Source organism: Leptonychotes weddellii, chromosome 2 (genome assembly GCF_054177405.1).
Source record: "Leptonychotes weddellii isolate Sample4059 chromosome 2, ASM5417740v2, whole genome shotgun sequence".
In the NCBI taxonomy this organism is placed as follows: domain Eukaryota; kingdom Metazoa; phylum Chordata; class Mammalia; order Carnivora; family Phocidae; genus Leptonychotes; species Leptonychotes weddellii.
The window spans coordinates 64,642,744-64,658,044 of NC_138370.1; the positions used below are offsets into that span (position 1 = coordinate 64,642,744).

The 15,301-nt window shown below is 41.0% G+C and overlaps 1 protein-coding gene across 4 annotated transcripts in view; it reads left to right on the forward strand.

Annotated features, from left to right (window-relative positions):
* Positions 1–44: 44 nt before the first annotated feature.
* Positions 45–15,301, forward strand: part of SH3D19 (SH3 domain containing 19) — a 49,260-nt gene continuing 34,003 nt past the window's right edge. For 2 of the 4 annotated variants that reach the window (XM_081811775.1, XM_081811773.1), the window contains exons 1-5: positions 45–1,744; positions 3,084–3,126; positions 5,221–5,359; positions 5,488–5,650; positions 6,356–7,354. In XM_081811775.1, the coding sequence (XP_081667901.1) occupies positions 1,729–1,744; positions 3,084–3,126; positions 5,221–5,359; positions 5,488–5,650; positions 6,356–7,354 (1,360 nt within the window). In that variant the 5' untranslated portion in view covers positions 45–1,728. The remainder of the gene's footprint in view (positions 1,745–3,083; positions 3,127–5,220; positions 5,360–5,487; positions 5,651–6,355; positions 7,355–15,301) is intronic. The other 2 variants (XM_081811772.1, XM_081811774.1) reach the window with 1 other exon arrangement.

Here is a 15,301-nt window from a genome sequence, read left to right on the forward strand (position 1 = left end):
AAGGCAGTCGCTTAACCAACTGAGCCACCCAGGCGCCCTCCTGTCATTAACTTTTTAAGAGAAAATTTTTCTCTGAAATTCAGATTCAGCTACTGAATGCCTACTGTGAGTCAGGAACTGCTCACATACATTATAAGACAATGCTCTGCATGGTAGATGTTAACCCCATTTTACAGATGGTAGGGTCACTGAGTCTCGGAAAGGTGAAATGGCTTCACGAGGTAAATCTGAGATTTTAATCTAAGCTGCCGGACTACACCGTCATTGAGCTTTCAACTCTACAGATGTTCTTGTTACCATGTCAAACACGTCTAAATCATACCCAGTCTCAAGGAAATGTTAGTGAGTTATTTTATTTTTATTGTGATTTTCATTGGCAAGGTGGTACTATAACAATGATGCTTATAATATTATAACCCTTCTGTGTGTTTATTTCATCTGATCATCATTTAATCAATGATTTTGAATTATCCAGCTCTCCTGGCTCCACGAGTTGTTAAACTGCCTCAAGGAACAAAGGGTCCCAGCCCTTCCCATAATAGGCTATGTGACCTGGGATAATTCATTTAACTTCTCTGTGTCCCATCCTCCCCATCTCTAAGGTTGGAGTAGGATGATCACTGAGCGTCCTTCCGTGCTTATGATCCTGTTGGAGATGAGGAGGATTCTTTCTTAGTGCTAGTATTGCAAATCCAGATCTCAGTCTTTTATAAACAGCTGAATATGAATTTATTTTGTACTTAGAATTTAACCATATAAATAGACAAGTTTGAAAATAATTCTGTGGAACGATAGGATAAATTTTAACTGGGGCCTTAATTCGAAATGCACAAAAGACTAGCTAGCAATCTGTGGCAGGGGTTAAAAGGAACATGTTGGTCTGTATGAGCATCAGGGGCAAATTCGTTCGTCCTGGCAACAGCTACACCAGATCTGTTTGATCTGGGAGAGTGAGAATGAGAGGAAGTGGATAGTTGAGAAATTAGCAGGAACAGTGTGAGATGCTGTATGAAAATCTAACGTATTTCTAGCCACTAAACTTGTTCAACACTGACAAAAAGAGCCAGTCATTCTGTAAGGATTGGGACAAAAGAGATTTCACAGAGGAGTGAATGTGAAGGAAAAAAAATTCAAAGCAGGAGACAGAAAAACAGCGATTCTCAAAGGACGTGGAGGAGATTCACAATAAGGCTGGGAGACTTTCTCTCCCTCGTTCTGGTGCCTCCAGAGCGGGAGTACCCCTCAGCTAACCAGGGTACTCCTGTTACTAACCACCTCCGGTGTGAAGGGCAAGAATCAAGTGAAAAGATTTAAGAGAATGTAAATTGACTACTGGATTCCCCTTTGAGTACTGTATTCATACTTTAAAATTAATCCTTATTGAAGTAGCAAATTGATTTTGCAAAATGGTTTTTAGGGTTTTTTTTTTTTTTGCAATGTTGTTAAAAACTATAGGTTTACTGGGGTTATGTGGGTGAATGTCCTGGTCTGTACAGATGTCTCCTTGCCACAACCTATTTCTTTACTCTCTGAAACTGTGGTGCATCAACTTTCCTTTTCCATCCAGGTGTGCCGGTGGGGGAACAAACAGCAGCATGGCAGATCCGTGTTGTGCCTGAATTCCTTTTAAAGCATAGGCAACTGGTTCACCCCTTTTTTTCCCTCCCTTTCCTCTTCTCTAACCCCTTCTTTTTTTCCCTTAGCACTCATGAATAGTGCACAGCAAAAATGCCCCGTGGAAGAGGTATGTTTGTGACAATGACATGATACCTTTTTAATAGTGTTGTGTCTGCTGATTCTAATCGGCTGTCGTGATGGTGGTGACGTGATTGTAGCGCACTTGCTGAGCCTCTGTCTGACTTCGTGCAACCATTCGTACAAATCAGATGTGCCACTCGGAGCTTGAGCCTCTCTGTCCTCTTTTATTCCAGGAGACAAAATGCATCTCAGCTTGGTTTAGCTCTCGATAAAAATCGGCGAATGATACGAATGTAGGACTCCTGATAGACCAGCCCAGCATAGGTTCAGCTGTCGCAGCTCCATCTCCAGCCTAGATTTCATTCCCACCTCCCACCTCCACCCCTGCATCCCAGCTTTGGCAGCCTCCGTGTTCAGAGAGGACCCAAAGTTAATAGGAGGAAAGAAAGAAAAGATTCATACTGTCAGCCTTTTCAAGTCAGAAGAATTAAAAAAGTAGAGTACTAGAGAGAGATGAAGGCGACTGGCAGAAATAGTTTATACCTGAAACAAATTCCCCTTTGTGTGCGTATCTTTACAGTATAGTACTTGAAGATTTTCTTAAAGGAACTGTTAGAATGTGCTTCTTGAAAATAGGAATAATATTCTCCATTACACGTATGTGTAATATGTGACACCAAATGTGACATTTTCCAGATCACATGATTAAGACTTGATTTAATTTAAAAATAAATTTGGAAAAAGTCTGAACCATCTATAGCTTTTTGAGTTTGAGGCTAAAAGGAAAAGTCAGTGCTGCATATACAGTAATATGTGCTAAAACATGTTTATAGAAGTGTTGTGAACAGTTTTTGCATTTATTACTATCTTTTGAATTTAAGTAATAAAACAATTCAAAGGTTATAAGAGCCCAGAAAAATGAGAAAATAGTTGAAAATTGGACCCCTTTCACTTTCTTTACAATAGAGTTGTAAACAAACATCACAAAAGTGCAGTCATATGGATTAAAATAGATATTTAAAATTTTTTCTGCCCATTGTAATGTCATGTCATTGTCATAATGCTCTTACCAGGCAATTTGTATTTAATAGTTTTTTCTTTTCTCTTTTCATTCTTCAAATTATTCTCAGAACCATGGAATGTGCTTTGGGGAATTTTTGAAATCTATGTTTTCTTATGCAATTCAAATCTGTAACTGAAATTAATTTTATGCCATATAAAAAGATCAGTTTGATTTGCTTTTCTGCTTAAGGATGTTAAAATTCATACATCCTCTATGATTTCAAGTATAAGCTAATTTTTTCCCATAATGTACCCTATAAAAATATAAACCTTTATTGAATGTACTGATTTTGTATTATAGCAGTTTATTCTTTCTTCTGTAGCTTCTCGGACTTCTTTTCAGAGCGAGTTTCATCGAGATAGGAGGTATGGTTATAACAGAGGTCATATATTTTGCTAATAATGAAATCGAAGTCTGCTATGTATCAGTTAGCCAGTTAAATATTTCTCTTTCATAAGCAATGTATTACATAACCAGTGTTCCGCCTCACCAGTACATTTCCTGAATTAATCCGTAAGTTAGAATGATGAAAATTTTGGCGGGAGAAGAAGCAATACAAGCCTCAAAATGTTCTTTTGGCAATGATTATTTATTGAAGTTAATTTTTTAAATGTTTATTAAGCACCTGCTATATGTAAAGCACTGTTGTAACTGCTTCAAAGAATTGCTCAAAGAAAGGCTTTGTACCTCCTAGCTACTTTGTAAATGTTGCATAAATAAATGGATGACAAGATAGAAAATCGAATGGAAGAATAAGGAGGGAAAAAGAGGCAGGGTGGATGGATAGCTGAATGGATAAATGGCTGCATGGCTGGTGTGAGGGAAGGAGGGAGGAGGGAGGGGAGAGTCATTGGATAGATAGAAGGAAGGACCAGTAAACACACACAGATGGTAGAATGAATGGAAGCATGGATAGGTAGATAAATAGATGAATGGATTTTTATAAGACATGGTCCCTGCTTTCACATTTCTTACAGGGTAGTATAGAATAATGAAGAATGAGGATTTTAGAGTCAGACATAACCGAGTTCAAATTTTGACTTCACTGCCTTCTCACTGTGTGGCCTTGGGCAAGCTGCTTAACCTTTTCTTAGCTTCTGTATCCCCATCTTTAAAATGTTGCTAATCAGGGGCGCATGGCTGGCTCAGTTGGTACAGCATGCAACTCTTGACCTTGGGGTTGTTAGTTCGAACCCCATGTTGGGTACAGAGATTACTTAAAAATAAAATCTTTAAAAAAAAATGTTGCTAGTCATACCTATCTTAAGGCTGTCATAAGGATTACTGCATGGGTAGTGATTAGTATTTATTAGCCACTAACTTATTATTTAATTAGACAAAAGCTATAAGCAGAGGTTTTTAGGTAATGCAATTCAAATTTAATCAATAAGCAGGTTCTATTGTTTCATGAGCTGGCACAAGAATGCGTGAATATGCCCAGTTTTGATAATAGCAGTGCTTTTTTTTTTTTTTTAAAGATTTTATTTATTTATTTGACAGAGATAGAGCCAAAGAACACAAGCGGAGGGAATGGCAGAGGAGAGGGAGAAGCAGACTCTGCACTGAGCAGGGAGCCTGACGTGGGGCTTGATCCCAGGACCCTGCGATGATGACCTGAGCTGAAGGCAGATGCTCAACCATCTGAGCCACCCAGGCACCCCAGTAGCAGTGCTTTTTTATTTTCATTTTCTGTAAAGTGCTCGAGAAAGGCAGGGCGGATATCATCATCCCTATTTGTTAGATTAGAACACTGAGGCTCAGAGAGGTTGATTGTTCAGGGTCACACAGTTGGTGTTTGTTAGGAAATGAGGTTGAATATAAAGTTTAAACACGAGAATGTAGAATCAGATTAAGAAAATGATGAAAGGAGCCGTGCCTGAATCACTGTGGCTCCTCAGTATTACAGGTTAATTATCAAATTCATATACCACACTGACCAGGAGCACAGACACACATAGCAGGGTCTAGAAGTGAACATGCAAACTCTAAACACTTAGAGATGATTTTGAATTAGGGCAGAGGCTGGGTGAGGAGGAAAAGGATAGTCCTCTTATATGGTATCATATCAGAGTAGATCTTTTATAATGGCAGAAAACAAAACAATTCTATTTGACCAGTGTACTTTCTGCTGTACGTATATTATTATGTTTGTGGTATAGGCAGGATAGCAGAACCCTGGAATGAAGAGATGGTGTGGGTCTTACTTAGCCCTTATCTTTATCCACCAAGGCAGAGCTGAGTGTGCTCAAGGTACATCTCTAACTTTGAGCCCTGGAGTCCTGGAAGATGACTCTCGTTCTCCCTTGATAGCCCAGGCCAGACAGGTCATTTCTAGGACTATGGAGGTTCTTATGTAACTTTTTTGGGGCAGTGGTTGTTTTCACGACTCTCTGAACATTTGCAGATAGACGATAGCTTGTTACCAACCTGCAAACCCTCACTGAGGTCTTGTCTGCTAGGCGCCCAGAGATCACCATCGTGGCAGCTGAGCCCCTGAGGCCGGCCTCGTGGTTTCCAGGAGCCCCACCCCCGGGACTGGGATTTCCCCCTTCTTCGGCAGCAGGCCCTTGGAGGCCCAGTGAGCTGGTTCCTGCTGAGGTAAATAAGTATTACATTCCCTTGGCATTTTATTTTTAAAAGTGAGTTCAAAGATAAAAAGAGTGAGACTGTTAATACTTTGGCTCTTGTCCATAGAGGTCTAAAATCTTCATTCTTTTATTTTGCAGCTCCCACCATCTTATGAACAAGTCATAAAAGAAATCAACCAAGTTCAAGTTAATACTACAAATAATAATAATGCTGCTGCCACTCCAAGGCACACTATTACGTCTGCAACTCAGACTGACTTTACAGAAGAATTAGACAACCATCTGCCTCAGAGTAGTGCAAGTAATTTGTCCTCCCTAATTCTGACCTAGTTCTAGGGAAGTAATCAGTAGGCTTCTAGGCTTTAAATGATTTGTGACTTGTGCATAATGCATCGAGCTCTGCTTCCCAGTGAGTGTGATCACTGTGTGCTTCCTTTATTTTGGTTTGCTGTGATTATTACAATAGATCATTCTCATGAGCCGCATCCCCAATCTCGGGGGCTCACCCCAGTTCATATCACAAAAAAAAATCATCCTTTTAACCATGGTTGTATTACTGCTGATCCCCTTTATTCCCATTGAGAAGGAGGTTATATTTAGCAACTTAAACTTGACAGAGTGTAAGATATTAGGCTTTTAAAAAGCATTGTTTTCAAATAACAGAGATGAGAGTAAGTTACTTTGGAAAAGTAAAGCAAGCAGTGTTGGGATTCTGACGAGAGGGAAAGGGTTCATATGGTAAGTCTCCTGGGAATCAAGAATTTAATGGTGTTTTAAAACTATTATGTAATGAATATTTCTCTTATGAATAAATACAACTTGAACACTCCTGTGAGAAGCGGAGTGTAAACATTTCCCCTTGATTTTGGAATTACTTTTTACTAATTAAGGAAACCAGGATCTCTTGATATTCTACATGTATATTTAAACAGTCTGTGTATCTTGTATTTTTTTTCTTTTAAATTACAATGTTGCAACTTCTGTCTGTGGGTTTTATTCTTGTCAGCACTACAGGCACCTCTCAAGCCTCTCCAGCCTTCCCCGGCGGTCGCAGCCAGTGATCTTCCAACAAATGTGGCACCTTTAATCGTCTTTGATATTTCAGAAGAACAGAATTGTCCAGAGAATTCCAGTGCTGCAAGATGTCCAGTGCCAAGACCAAGATCAAAAGCCAACCTCAGACCAGTAGCCAGAGACAGTCACATTAAAGCGCCAAATCACCAGAAAACCAGCCCCACGGCCACAGAAAAGGAGTCCTCGCTGAGCCAGCCCCAGTCTTTGTTGGACAGTACCAACGACTTGGAAAGTCAGGCAGTGATGAACATTATGAACACAGAACGAAGCCAAAATAGTGTCGTTTCAAGAATCAAAGCGTTTGAGGGTCAGACAAATAAAGAAACCTCGGGACCGCCGGCGAAACCGGAAACTGCTCCCCGCACACTCCCCCCCAGGCCTGCTGTTCCCTCAGGGAAACCCTCAGTGGCTCCCAAGCCAGCTGCCAGCAGAGCTTCTGGAGAGTGGGACTCCCGGACTGAAAACAGACTCAAGGTGGCCCCTAGGGAAGGGCTCACCCAGCACTCTCCACTGCAAGTAGGGAGCATCCCAGCAACCAAACCTGAATTGCCAAAGAAACCAAATGCTGGCCTTACACGAAGTGTTAATCATGAGATTCTGGGAGGAGGGTCCGTGGCTGAGAGCCCTGACGGTGGGAAGAAAGTCCCAACTCCTGCTCCTCGGCCGCTGTTGCCGAAGAAATCGGTTTCCTTAGAAAACCCCAACTCTACAGCTCTGCCGAAACCAGTCACCGTTCCTCCCCGACTCTCAGTGGCGTCACAGGCCAAAGCATTCAGGTCACTGGGAGAAGGACCCCCGGCCATCTCCCCAGCTCCAGCTCTGCAAAGCAAGCCTCCAGGGGACATTGACCTCATCAGTTTTGATGATGATGTTTTACCCACACCAGCTGGGAACCTGGTTGAAGAATCTCTTGGTTCAGAGATGGTTCTGGGTGAGTAAAAAGGAGAAGTGGAAGGGAGTGTAAACTCATCAGAGGGCGTCTTGAATGGCACTTGCTGTTTTCGTTTCTACGACCTAATTTCTGGAGGGGTGTGCCTGTGTGTGTATGCACATGCCTGTGTGTGTGTAAGACAGAAACACAGAGAGATGAAGAAACATGGAGCTGGGTAGGAGATGGAGACAGAGAGGGACAGGAAAATCTGGAATGGGCGAAATGGAGACAGAGAAAGACGGAGACACATATTGATAATGACTACATGAGCCAGAAATAAGCAGACTGGGTCTAGCGACTAAACTAGGTGTGAGGCTGGCTTCCTAATTCTGGCAGGTGGAGAGTCAAGCATCAGGGGAATGCAAGGGAAACTTCTCATAGATGCTAAGTCACACAGTGGCCCCAAAAGGGCTCCTCAGTTTGAGCTGGCCTCGATGGGAGAGCCAAGCGAGGCGCCTGCCCCGGGGAGGACTCCGGCGAGAGCAAAGCCGGGAATGAGGACCCAGCCATATGTAGCAAAATTTTTTTCGCTAATCTTCACAGAACATCTTCCCTGGGGAATGCAAAGTTTTGTAAATAAAATACAACAGCTGTACATTTCCTGCCAGGATCAGGACAATTAAATTTCTCAAGAGGAAATTCAGAAAGTATGTTTTCTTTCCTCACACTGTTCAGATGAAGGGTATGATAGTAAAGCTTACCTTTGATTTGTCAAAGTGAGCTGCTTTACTTGTCATTGATGATTCCTTTTACTGCTGTTTACTTTTTTGGGTAGCATTTGTGAACATATAAGCCTAGTAGTATTTTCAAAAGGTTAGCTGTCATCTTATAAATGTTCAACGTGCATCAAAATGGGATAAGCTCTGTGATTCGAAACCAAATTCTGCACAGCACAGGTGTATTTTAAATGATAACAAACGTTTATTAAATATTTATCACGCATACAACATGTACAGCATGCCTATAAGGGGTAGAAGGACAGACGTTAGAATAAACTGAGCTTCTGCAGTGTTCCAAACCTTCTGCTAGATACCCAGACCTACATCATTTAATTTAATACTTAGACTAATCCTCTGCAAGGTATTGTTGGCCTCAGTTTGCAGAAGAAAATGAGACAGAGAAATCAATGGGTAGCTTGCCCAGTGTTGTAACACTAACAGCTTCCAAGGCATGATTCAGACGTCATCTTTTTATTCTAGGTCTAGTGTATTTTTCATTATATTCCCTTGCTACCCAACATTTGTATGAATCCTTAAGCCAGGTAACACTTCAAGTCTTTGTTACGTCATTTTTTTAATTTAAACCTTTTTGGTGTTAACAAGGTTCAGGGTAGGATAGGGATGGTAAATCCAACAACAGCAAGCTGTTAAGGGGTGGAAACAGCACAAGCCAAAGAAATACCACCTTTTGTAGAAACTGCTGGATTCTATGGAGATGGCAACTTGGTTAATAACTGCTGAGAATTTATTCCCTGTCATCAAACAGGTAATTACAGTCATCTTCCAAAAGAAGGTCAACAGTATACATTCAACATGAATAAAGTCTCATGTCTCATACTCAGCCTTTTCTGTTCCTTGATTTCTACCACCTCGTTGCACGATATTTAATTATATAGGCAGTCTCTTAGCAAAATGTGTAATTTGCTTGCCCTACCTGACTTTAACCATTGCTCTCGACTGTGGAATTACACTGAACGCTTACTTTGTCATCTTTCTAAACCTGCTCCTCTTCCTATTTTCTGCACCTCACTTAATAACGCCATCATATACCCAGCCTTCCTTAGAGAATCCTAGAGATCATCTTCGAGTCTTCTACATGTCACACCGTGGCTGTTTGTTTAGACTTGGAGGCAAATAGGCCCGCCGACCACTTAATTGCTATGTGACTTTGGGCAGTTTACCCCACTGTGCCTCAATTTCCTCATCTATAAAACATGGTAATAATAATACTCATGGAGGCAGTACGAGGATTAAATGTGATTATGCAGGAAGGCCCTGTCCCATTGTCTGAAACATGGTAAGTGCTCATTAAGTAGTAATTATTGTTACTTCTTGCCCTTCACATCCAATCAGTTACCAACTCCTGCTGGTTTAACCTTCTAAGTAGTTCTTGAGTCCTCCTTTCATTTCCATCCCCCTGTACTGCCCCACGTTAGGCCTTTATTCCAGGTTACTGCAGTGGCCTCCTAAATTGAGCCCCAACTTCTGCCTCAAACCCATCATCCTCCATATTATGGCTACCCAAGGGATTTTTCTTTTTTTTTTTTTTTTTAAAGATTTTATTTATTTATTTGAGAGAGAATGAGAGAGAGAGAGCATGAGGGGGGGAGGGTCAGAGGGAGAAGCAGGCTCCCCGCCGAGCAGGGAGCCCGATGCGGGACTCGATCCTGTGACTCCGGGATCATGACCTGAGCTGAAGGCAGTCGCTCAACCAACTGAGCCACCCAGGCGCCCCAAGGGATTTTTCTAGAGGGTACGTTGGACCTTGTTGCTGCCCTGCTTAATGTCCTCCAGAGGCCTTTAGGATCACCTCTGAATTCCTCAGCATGTAGAGAGATTTTTGTTTGTTTATTGATTTGGGGCTTTGTGACTTTTTGATGGTGTATCAATAGCGTTGCCTTTGTAAATAAAGGATCATAGTCTCTTTGTGAAACCTTACGATTAAGTAAGATGATTAAATCCTGGCATTAGTCAGAAGCTGAGAGATTGACACGAGAGAAAGGAGAGGAACTCACAAATATGTCTTCCCTCCTCTTCCTTCCCTCAAAAAGAAAGAAAATCTAATAAAGCAGTTTTCATAAAATGAAGTTGCCGTATTAATCTCAGGAAATAGAGATCAGAAAATACTGAAGCTGTGAAAACATTGTAAAGATTAGAAAAATTATTAAAGGAAAACTCATAAAACAAGCAATTTAAAGATTTTATTTATTTATTTGAGAGAGAGAATGAGATAGAGCATGAGAGGGGGGAGGGTCAGAGGGAGAAGCAGACTCCCTGCTGAGCAGGGAGCCCGATGCGGGACTCGATCCCGGGACTCCAGGATCATAACCCGAGCCGAAGGCAGTCGCCTAACCAACTGAGCCACCCAGGCGCCCGATAAAACAAGCAATTTAATATTGGATTCATTTCTTGGGTAGAATGCCTTCTAGGTTAATGTAAATGGAGCTGAGAAGTATTAGCAATTCCTCTTCACACCTTTACATATCATACCCAGATGTCAAAAAAAAAAAAAAAGGCAGAATGCCTCTGCTGTCAGCCCCATTACACAGACCAGAATAATAGTTTAGCAGCCAATTTCTGCTCTTAACAGAACTCAAGGGAAAGAAATGACAGAAAAGCAAGCCAAGGCTGGTGAAACTAATTATGATGACAAGCATATTATGAGAGACAGGTAATGGGCAGAAAACTACATTACCATCAGTGTTTTTCTCAGCCTAGTAATGAAGACCATGCGGACAGAGGTGTAAAAGGCGCTGCTTGTTTGGCAGCAGGTGTGGAATAATTGGTTTGGTGTGAGGGGCTAGAAGGAGGGCAGAATAACTACGGCAAAAGAGAAAAATGCCATGGATGTTCCTTAGATTTGGATAGGAGATTTTTTGTTTTTGTTTTTTTGAGATGCTTTGTGTTTTATCTGTAAAAACAAGAGCAAACTCTGTGATAAGAGCCATGGCACTGTGGTTCTTTTTTTTTTTTTTTTTTTTTAGATTTTATTCATTTATTTGACAGAGAAAGAGACAGCGAGAGCAGGAACACAAGCAGAGGGAGTGGGAGAGGGAGAAGCAGGCTTCCCGCCAAGCAGGGAGCCCGATGCAGGGCTGGATCCCAGGACCCCGGGATCATGACCTGAGTCGAAGGTAGACCCTTACGACTGAGCCACTCAGGTGCCCCTGGCACTGTGGTTCTTAACCCCTTCTGTGAATCACAGAACTCTGAGAATCTGATTATCCTGCAAACCTTTTACCTCTCTTTAAAACAGCCCTTTAGCTCATGTATGCACAATTTCCAGAGCCTCAAGGGCCCATTCTTGGACCCCAAATGAAGGACTTCTACAGAATATTGCAGTAACCTCCAATGGACTGCTTAAATAAATAATGGGACATCTACACAGTGGACGATTGTGTGCTAATTAAAAAGGAGGCACACCCCCTATTACTTCCTACTGTGGACCAATCCCTGAGATATTATTAGGTGAAAAACAAGATATGATTAGGTGAAAAACACAAGGTATAGTTAATACTCATGGTACTTTAGCTACTGTTTATGTTAACACACACACACACACACACACACACACACACACGTAGTATCTTTGGAAAGTTGTATAAAAAGCCAGTAACAGAGGTTTTCTTTATGAGGGAACTGGTTTGGCAGGAGAGGATGGGGAACCTGGTTTTGAAATCGCTAACCATAAGTAGAATTAGGGTGAAAAACGGGGGGAGTTAGCTCTTGTCATCTTTACCACAGAGAGAGATCACACTGATCCTCAGTCTTTGTGATGAGTAGAAATTTAAAAAAAAATAGCATATGATTTTTCTTTTTCTTTCTTTTTTGTTTAAAAGATTTTATTTATTTATTTGACAGAGAGAGAGGGAACACAAGCAGGGGGAATGGGAGAGGGAGAGGCAGGCTTCCTGCGGAACAGGGAGCCCGATGCGGGGCTCTATCCCAGGACCCCGGGATCATGACCTGAGCCAAAGGCAGCTGCTTAACAGCTGAGCCACCCAGGCGCCCCTAGCATATGATTTTTCTAAATTGCTGTTATTCAAGATTATAAATAAAAGCTAATTATTTTGAACTACATATGTGTAAATAAGACATTCAAAAACATGTGCATTAAATCCTATTAAATAGAATCAAAAAAGTTATTTTTCTAGTTACCCTATGGAAAATTTTATGGCCATTATTGCCTTTAAAAACCAACTAAAAGGACTAGACTTTTCTTTTTCTCCCTCCGCCTCCCTTATTTTTAAGTGGTTTTTGGTTTGGTTTGCTTGGCCAGGGGAGTTATTTCTCAGCTTCATCTTGTTAACTTTTCTTGTTGTGGTTGAATCTATTTTATTGGATTTTTTTTCAGTTACAAAGTAACACGTTTGCTGTAACAAGTCAAACAATACAAACATTTAGTAAAAGAAAAAAAAAAATTATCTCCCTCTAGTCCATCCACATCCTCAAGAGTAACCAGTGTGAACAATGTTATATGTAGCCTTCCATGACTTTGGACATTTCAAACCAAAGCTTACAAACATACATTCATGTACATTTTCCTACTTTTTTTCAGTCCAGTCGGTCTAAGTCTAACTCCTTGTTTCCTGGTACCTGCCTAATATTTCTTAGTGTGAGTGTATCACAGTTGATTCAACATTTCCCCTATCCATGGACATTGCTTTTAATTTTTTGGATTTCTTTTTCTTCTACAGAAAATGCTATAGTAAACACTCTCATAAACATTGCCATTTCTACTAGTGCTCTTATTTCTAAAGAATAAATTTCCAGAATTGAGACTACTGGGTCAAAGGTTATGAACTTTAAATATTTTCATAGTACCAGCGATCCAGATTCCTGTGTGGCAGTGCCTGGAGTTCCCAAACATGAGATGCTCTTCTTGCTTTATATGTTGCCCACTTTCTTCTGTGAGAGAAAATAACTTGCTCATGAACAGACATAAAAAGTAAACTTCATACTGTGTAGCTAAAGAGATTTGCACACCATCATCAAGATGAAAAAACAGGTCTCCGGTTCCACCTTCTTATTGAAGTGATGCTCTGTGTCCTCCCCACTAATCTGCACACCTTGTCTGGATTATAGCCCTGAATGGCACGCAGACAAAGAGGCAGATGCTGAGCTCACTGACTCAGTGAGCACAGCTGGGGCAGGTCATTAAACAGACTCACTCCTGCCAAACAGCCCGCCGTACTAGAACACTAAGACTTTCCTTGCTTCACTGTATTGAGAAAGAACTTTTTTTTTTTTTCCCAGAGACATGTGTAGTAGAATAATTTTACATGATCTGAGTACCAATTATTAAAGAGTAGCCAATGATATTAAAAATAAAGACCAAGAAAGAGAGAAAGAGTGGGTAACTAGGACACTCTGAGTACTTTGTTATATAAATTGTATCTATACCACTTCAATTTAAATTCTTTAGGTTTAAAAATAATAATTACTGGACCCTTCCATGCGATAGGTGAGGTTTGCACAGGGTGCAGGATTTGGAGCAGGTGTCTTGAGCCCAGTCCTCCAACAGCAAGGATAATTTGGATGCCCCTGTGCTTGGCCCCTCAAGGCATCCATTGGTGTCTTTTCTCCTTTCCCTGCCTCCGTTATTCATGCCCTCCCTCCTGGAATGTGAGAGAGTGTAGGTGGCATTCTGGCTCAGAATATAATATGAGTTGGGAAATAATTGAAGTCATCCCGTGCTCAAGATTTTCTTCCCCCTCCACAACCACCCAGAAAAACATCAACTAAAAGCCTATACTAATAACCAAAAGATTATAGGTACAAGAAGCAGCTATTAAAGCAGAAATGCCACCCACTTGTAAGGTAGAACACGGTGAACAGTCACCAGCCTTAATCCTTTTCTTGAATTTTTGGTCCTTTTCCCGACAGAAAACAGAGCCCCGAAAGAATGGGATGTGGCAGCCAAGATTGGGGGGAAGGGAGGACAGTCAAGTCTCTGCCTCAGCTGGGGGGGATGTCGGTGGGTTCCAACAAGGAGGCAGAGCAAAGGCAATTGTAGGGAGAGATGAATAGAAAGGAAAGATAAACACAGAAGAGACTGTGTTTCTGTGTTTGAATAAAATGCATGCCAGGATTACATAAGGTCTTCAAATTCTTTCACTTTAGCTAGTATCACTCAGAATAGATGATTCAGGGAGCTCACAGGCAGGTAATATTTGCAGTAATGGGCTTTAGTACAAGTGCACATACCCTTTTTATCCATTGGCACTGCTGCTTCCCAGAGACCAGGTGCATATTATTCAAGTTGGAAGAACTATTAGAATGTGTAAAATCCAGTCGTTGGAAAGATGGTCATTGAGAACTCCCCTCCCCTCACCCCTGCACTCTTGTTTTATGCTGCAACCTTCCATTCTCCCCACAGTTGGAAGTCTCTCACCATGCTTTACTTTTTCCTTTTTCAGTAGTACTTCTCACGTGGTATACCAAATGAGCTACTTACTATTACATTTACTGTTTATTATCTCCATCTCCCTGCTGGAATGTACGTGCCATGAGAGCAGCGTTTTTTGCTTTGTTCACTGAAGTATTCCCAGCACCTAGAATAGTATTTGATTTGTAGCAGACATCCAATCAGTTTTGAGTGAACAAAAGTGAAAAAGCAAATTACAAGGCAAGATATAAAATCCTGTTTTTCTTGTTTATCAAAATATCTACGTAATAATACATGCAATAGCGTAAAAAATCTGTAGGCAGATACACCAAATTTTCATTATTACTGGAGGGATGGGATTACAGGAGACTTTCCATCATGGATTTCTTAATGTTTCCCATTTTTACAATAAATTCTATTTTTGAAGTAAGAAATGCTATAACAAAATATAGAATTTTAAAATTTGGTTAGCTCTAAAAGAAGGAACTTTGTTTTGTGAGGACATAGGTTACAGTGGAAGAAAGTTATATTATTACAAGAGCCTTTTTTTCAAGTTTGATACTGTTTTGATAATCCTGAGTTTTTTTTTTTTTTTAAGATTTTATTTATTTATTTGACAGAGACAGACACAGCAAGAGAGGGAACACAAGCAGGGGGAGTGGGAGAGGGAGAAGCAGGCTTCCCGCGGAGCAGGGAGCCCAATGTGGGGCTCGAACTCAAGACGCTGGATCATGACCTGAGCCGAAGGCAGATGCTTAACGACTAAGTCACCCAGGCGCCCCCCTGAGTTGGTTTACACAAGACTTGCCTCCCTTGTGAACTAATAGGTTTCCATAAAAG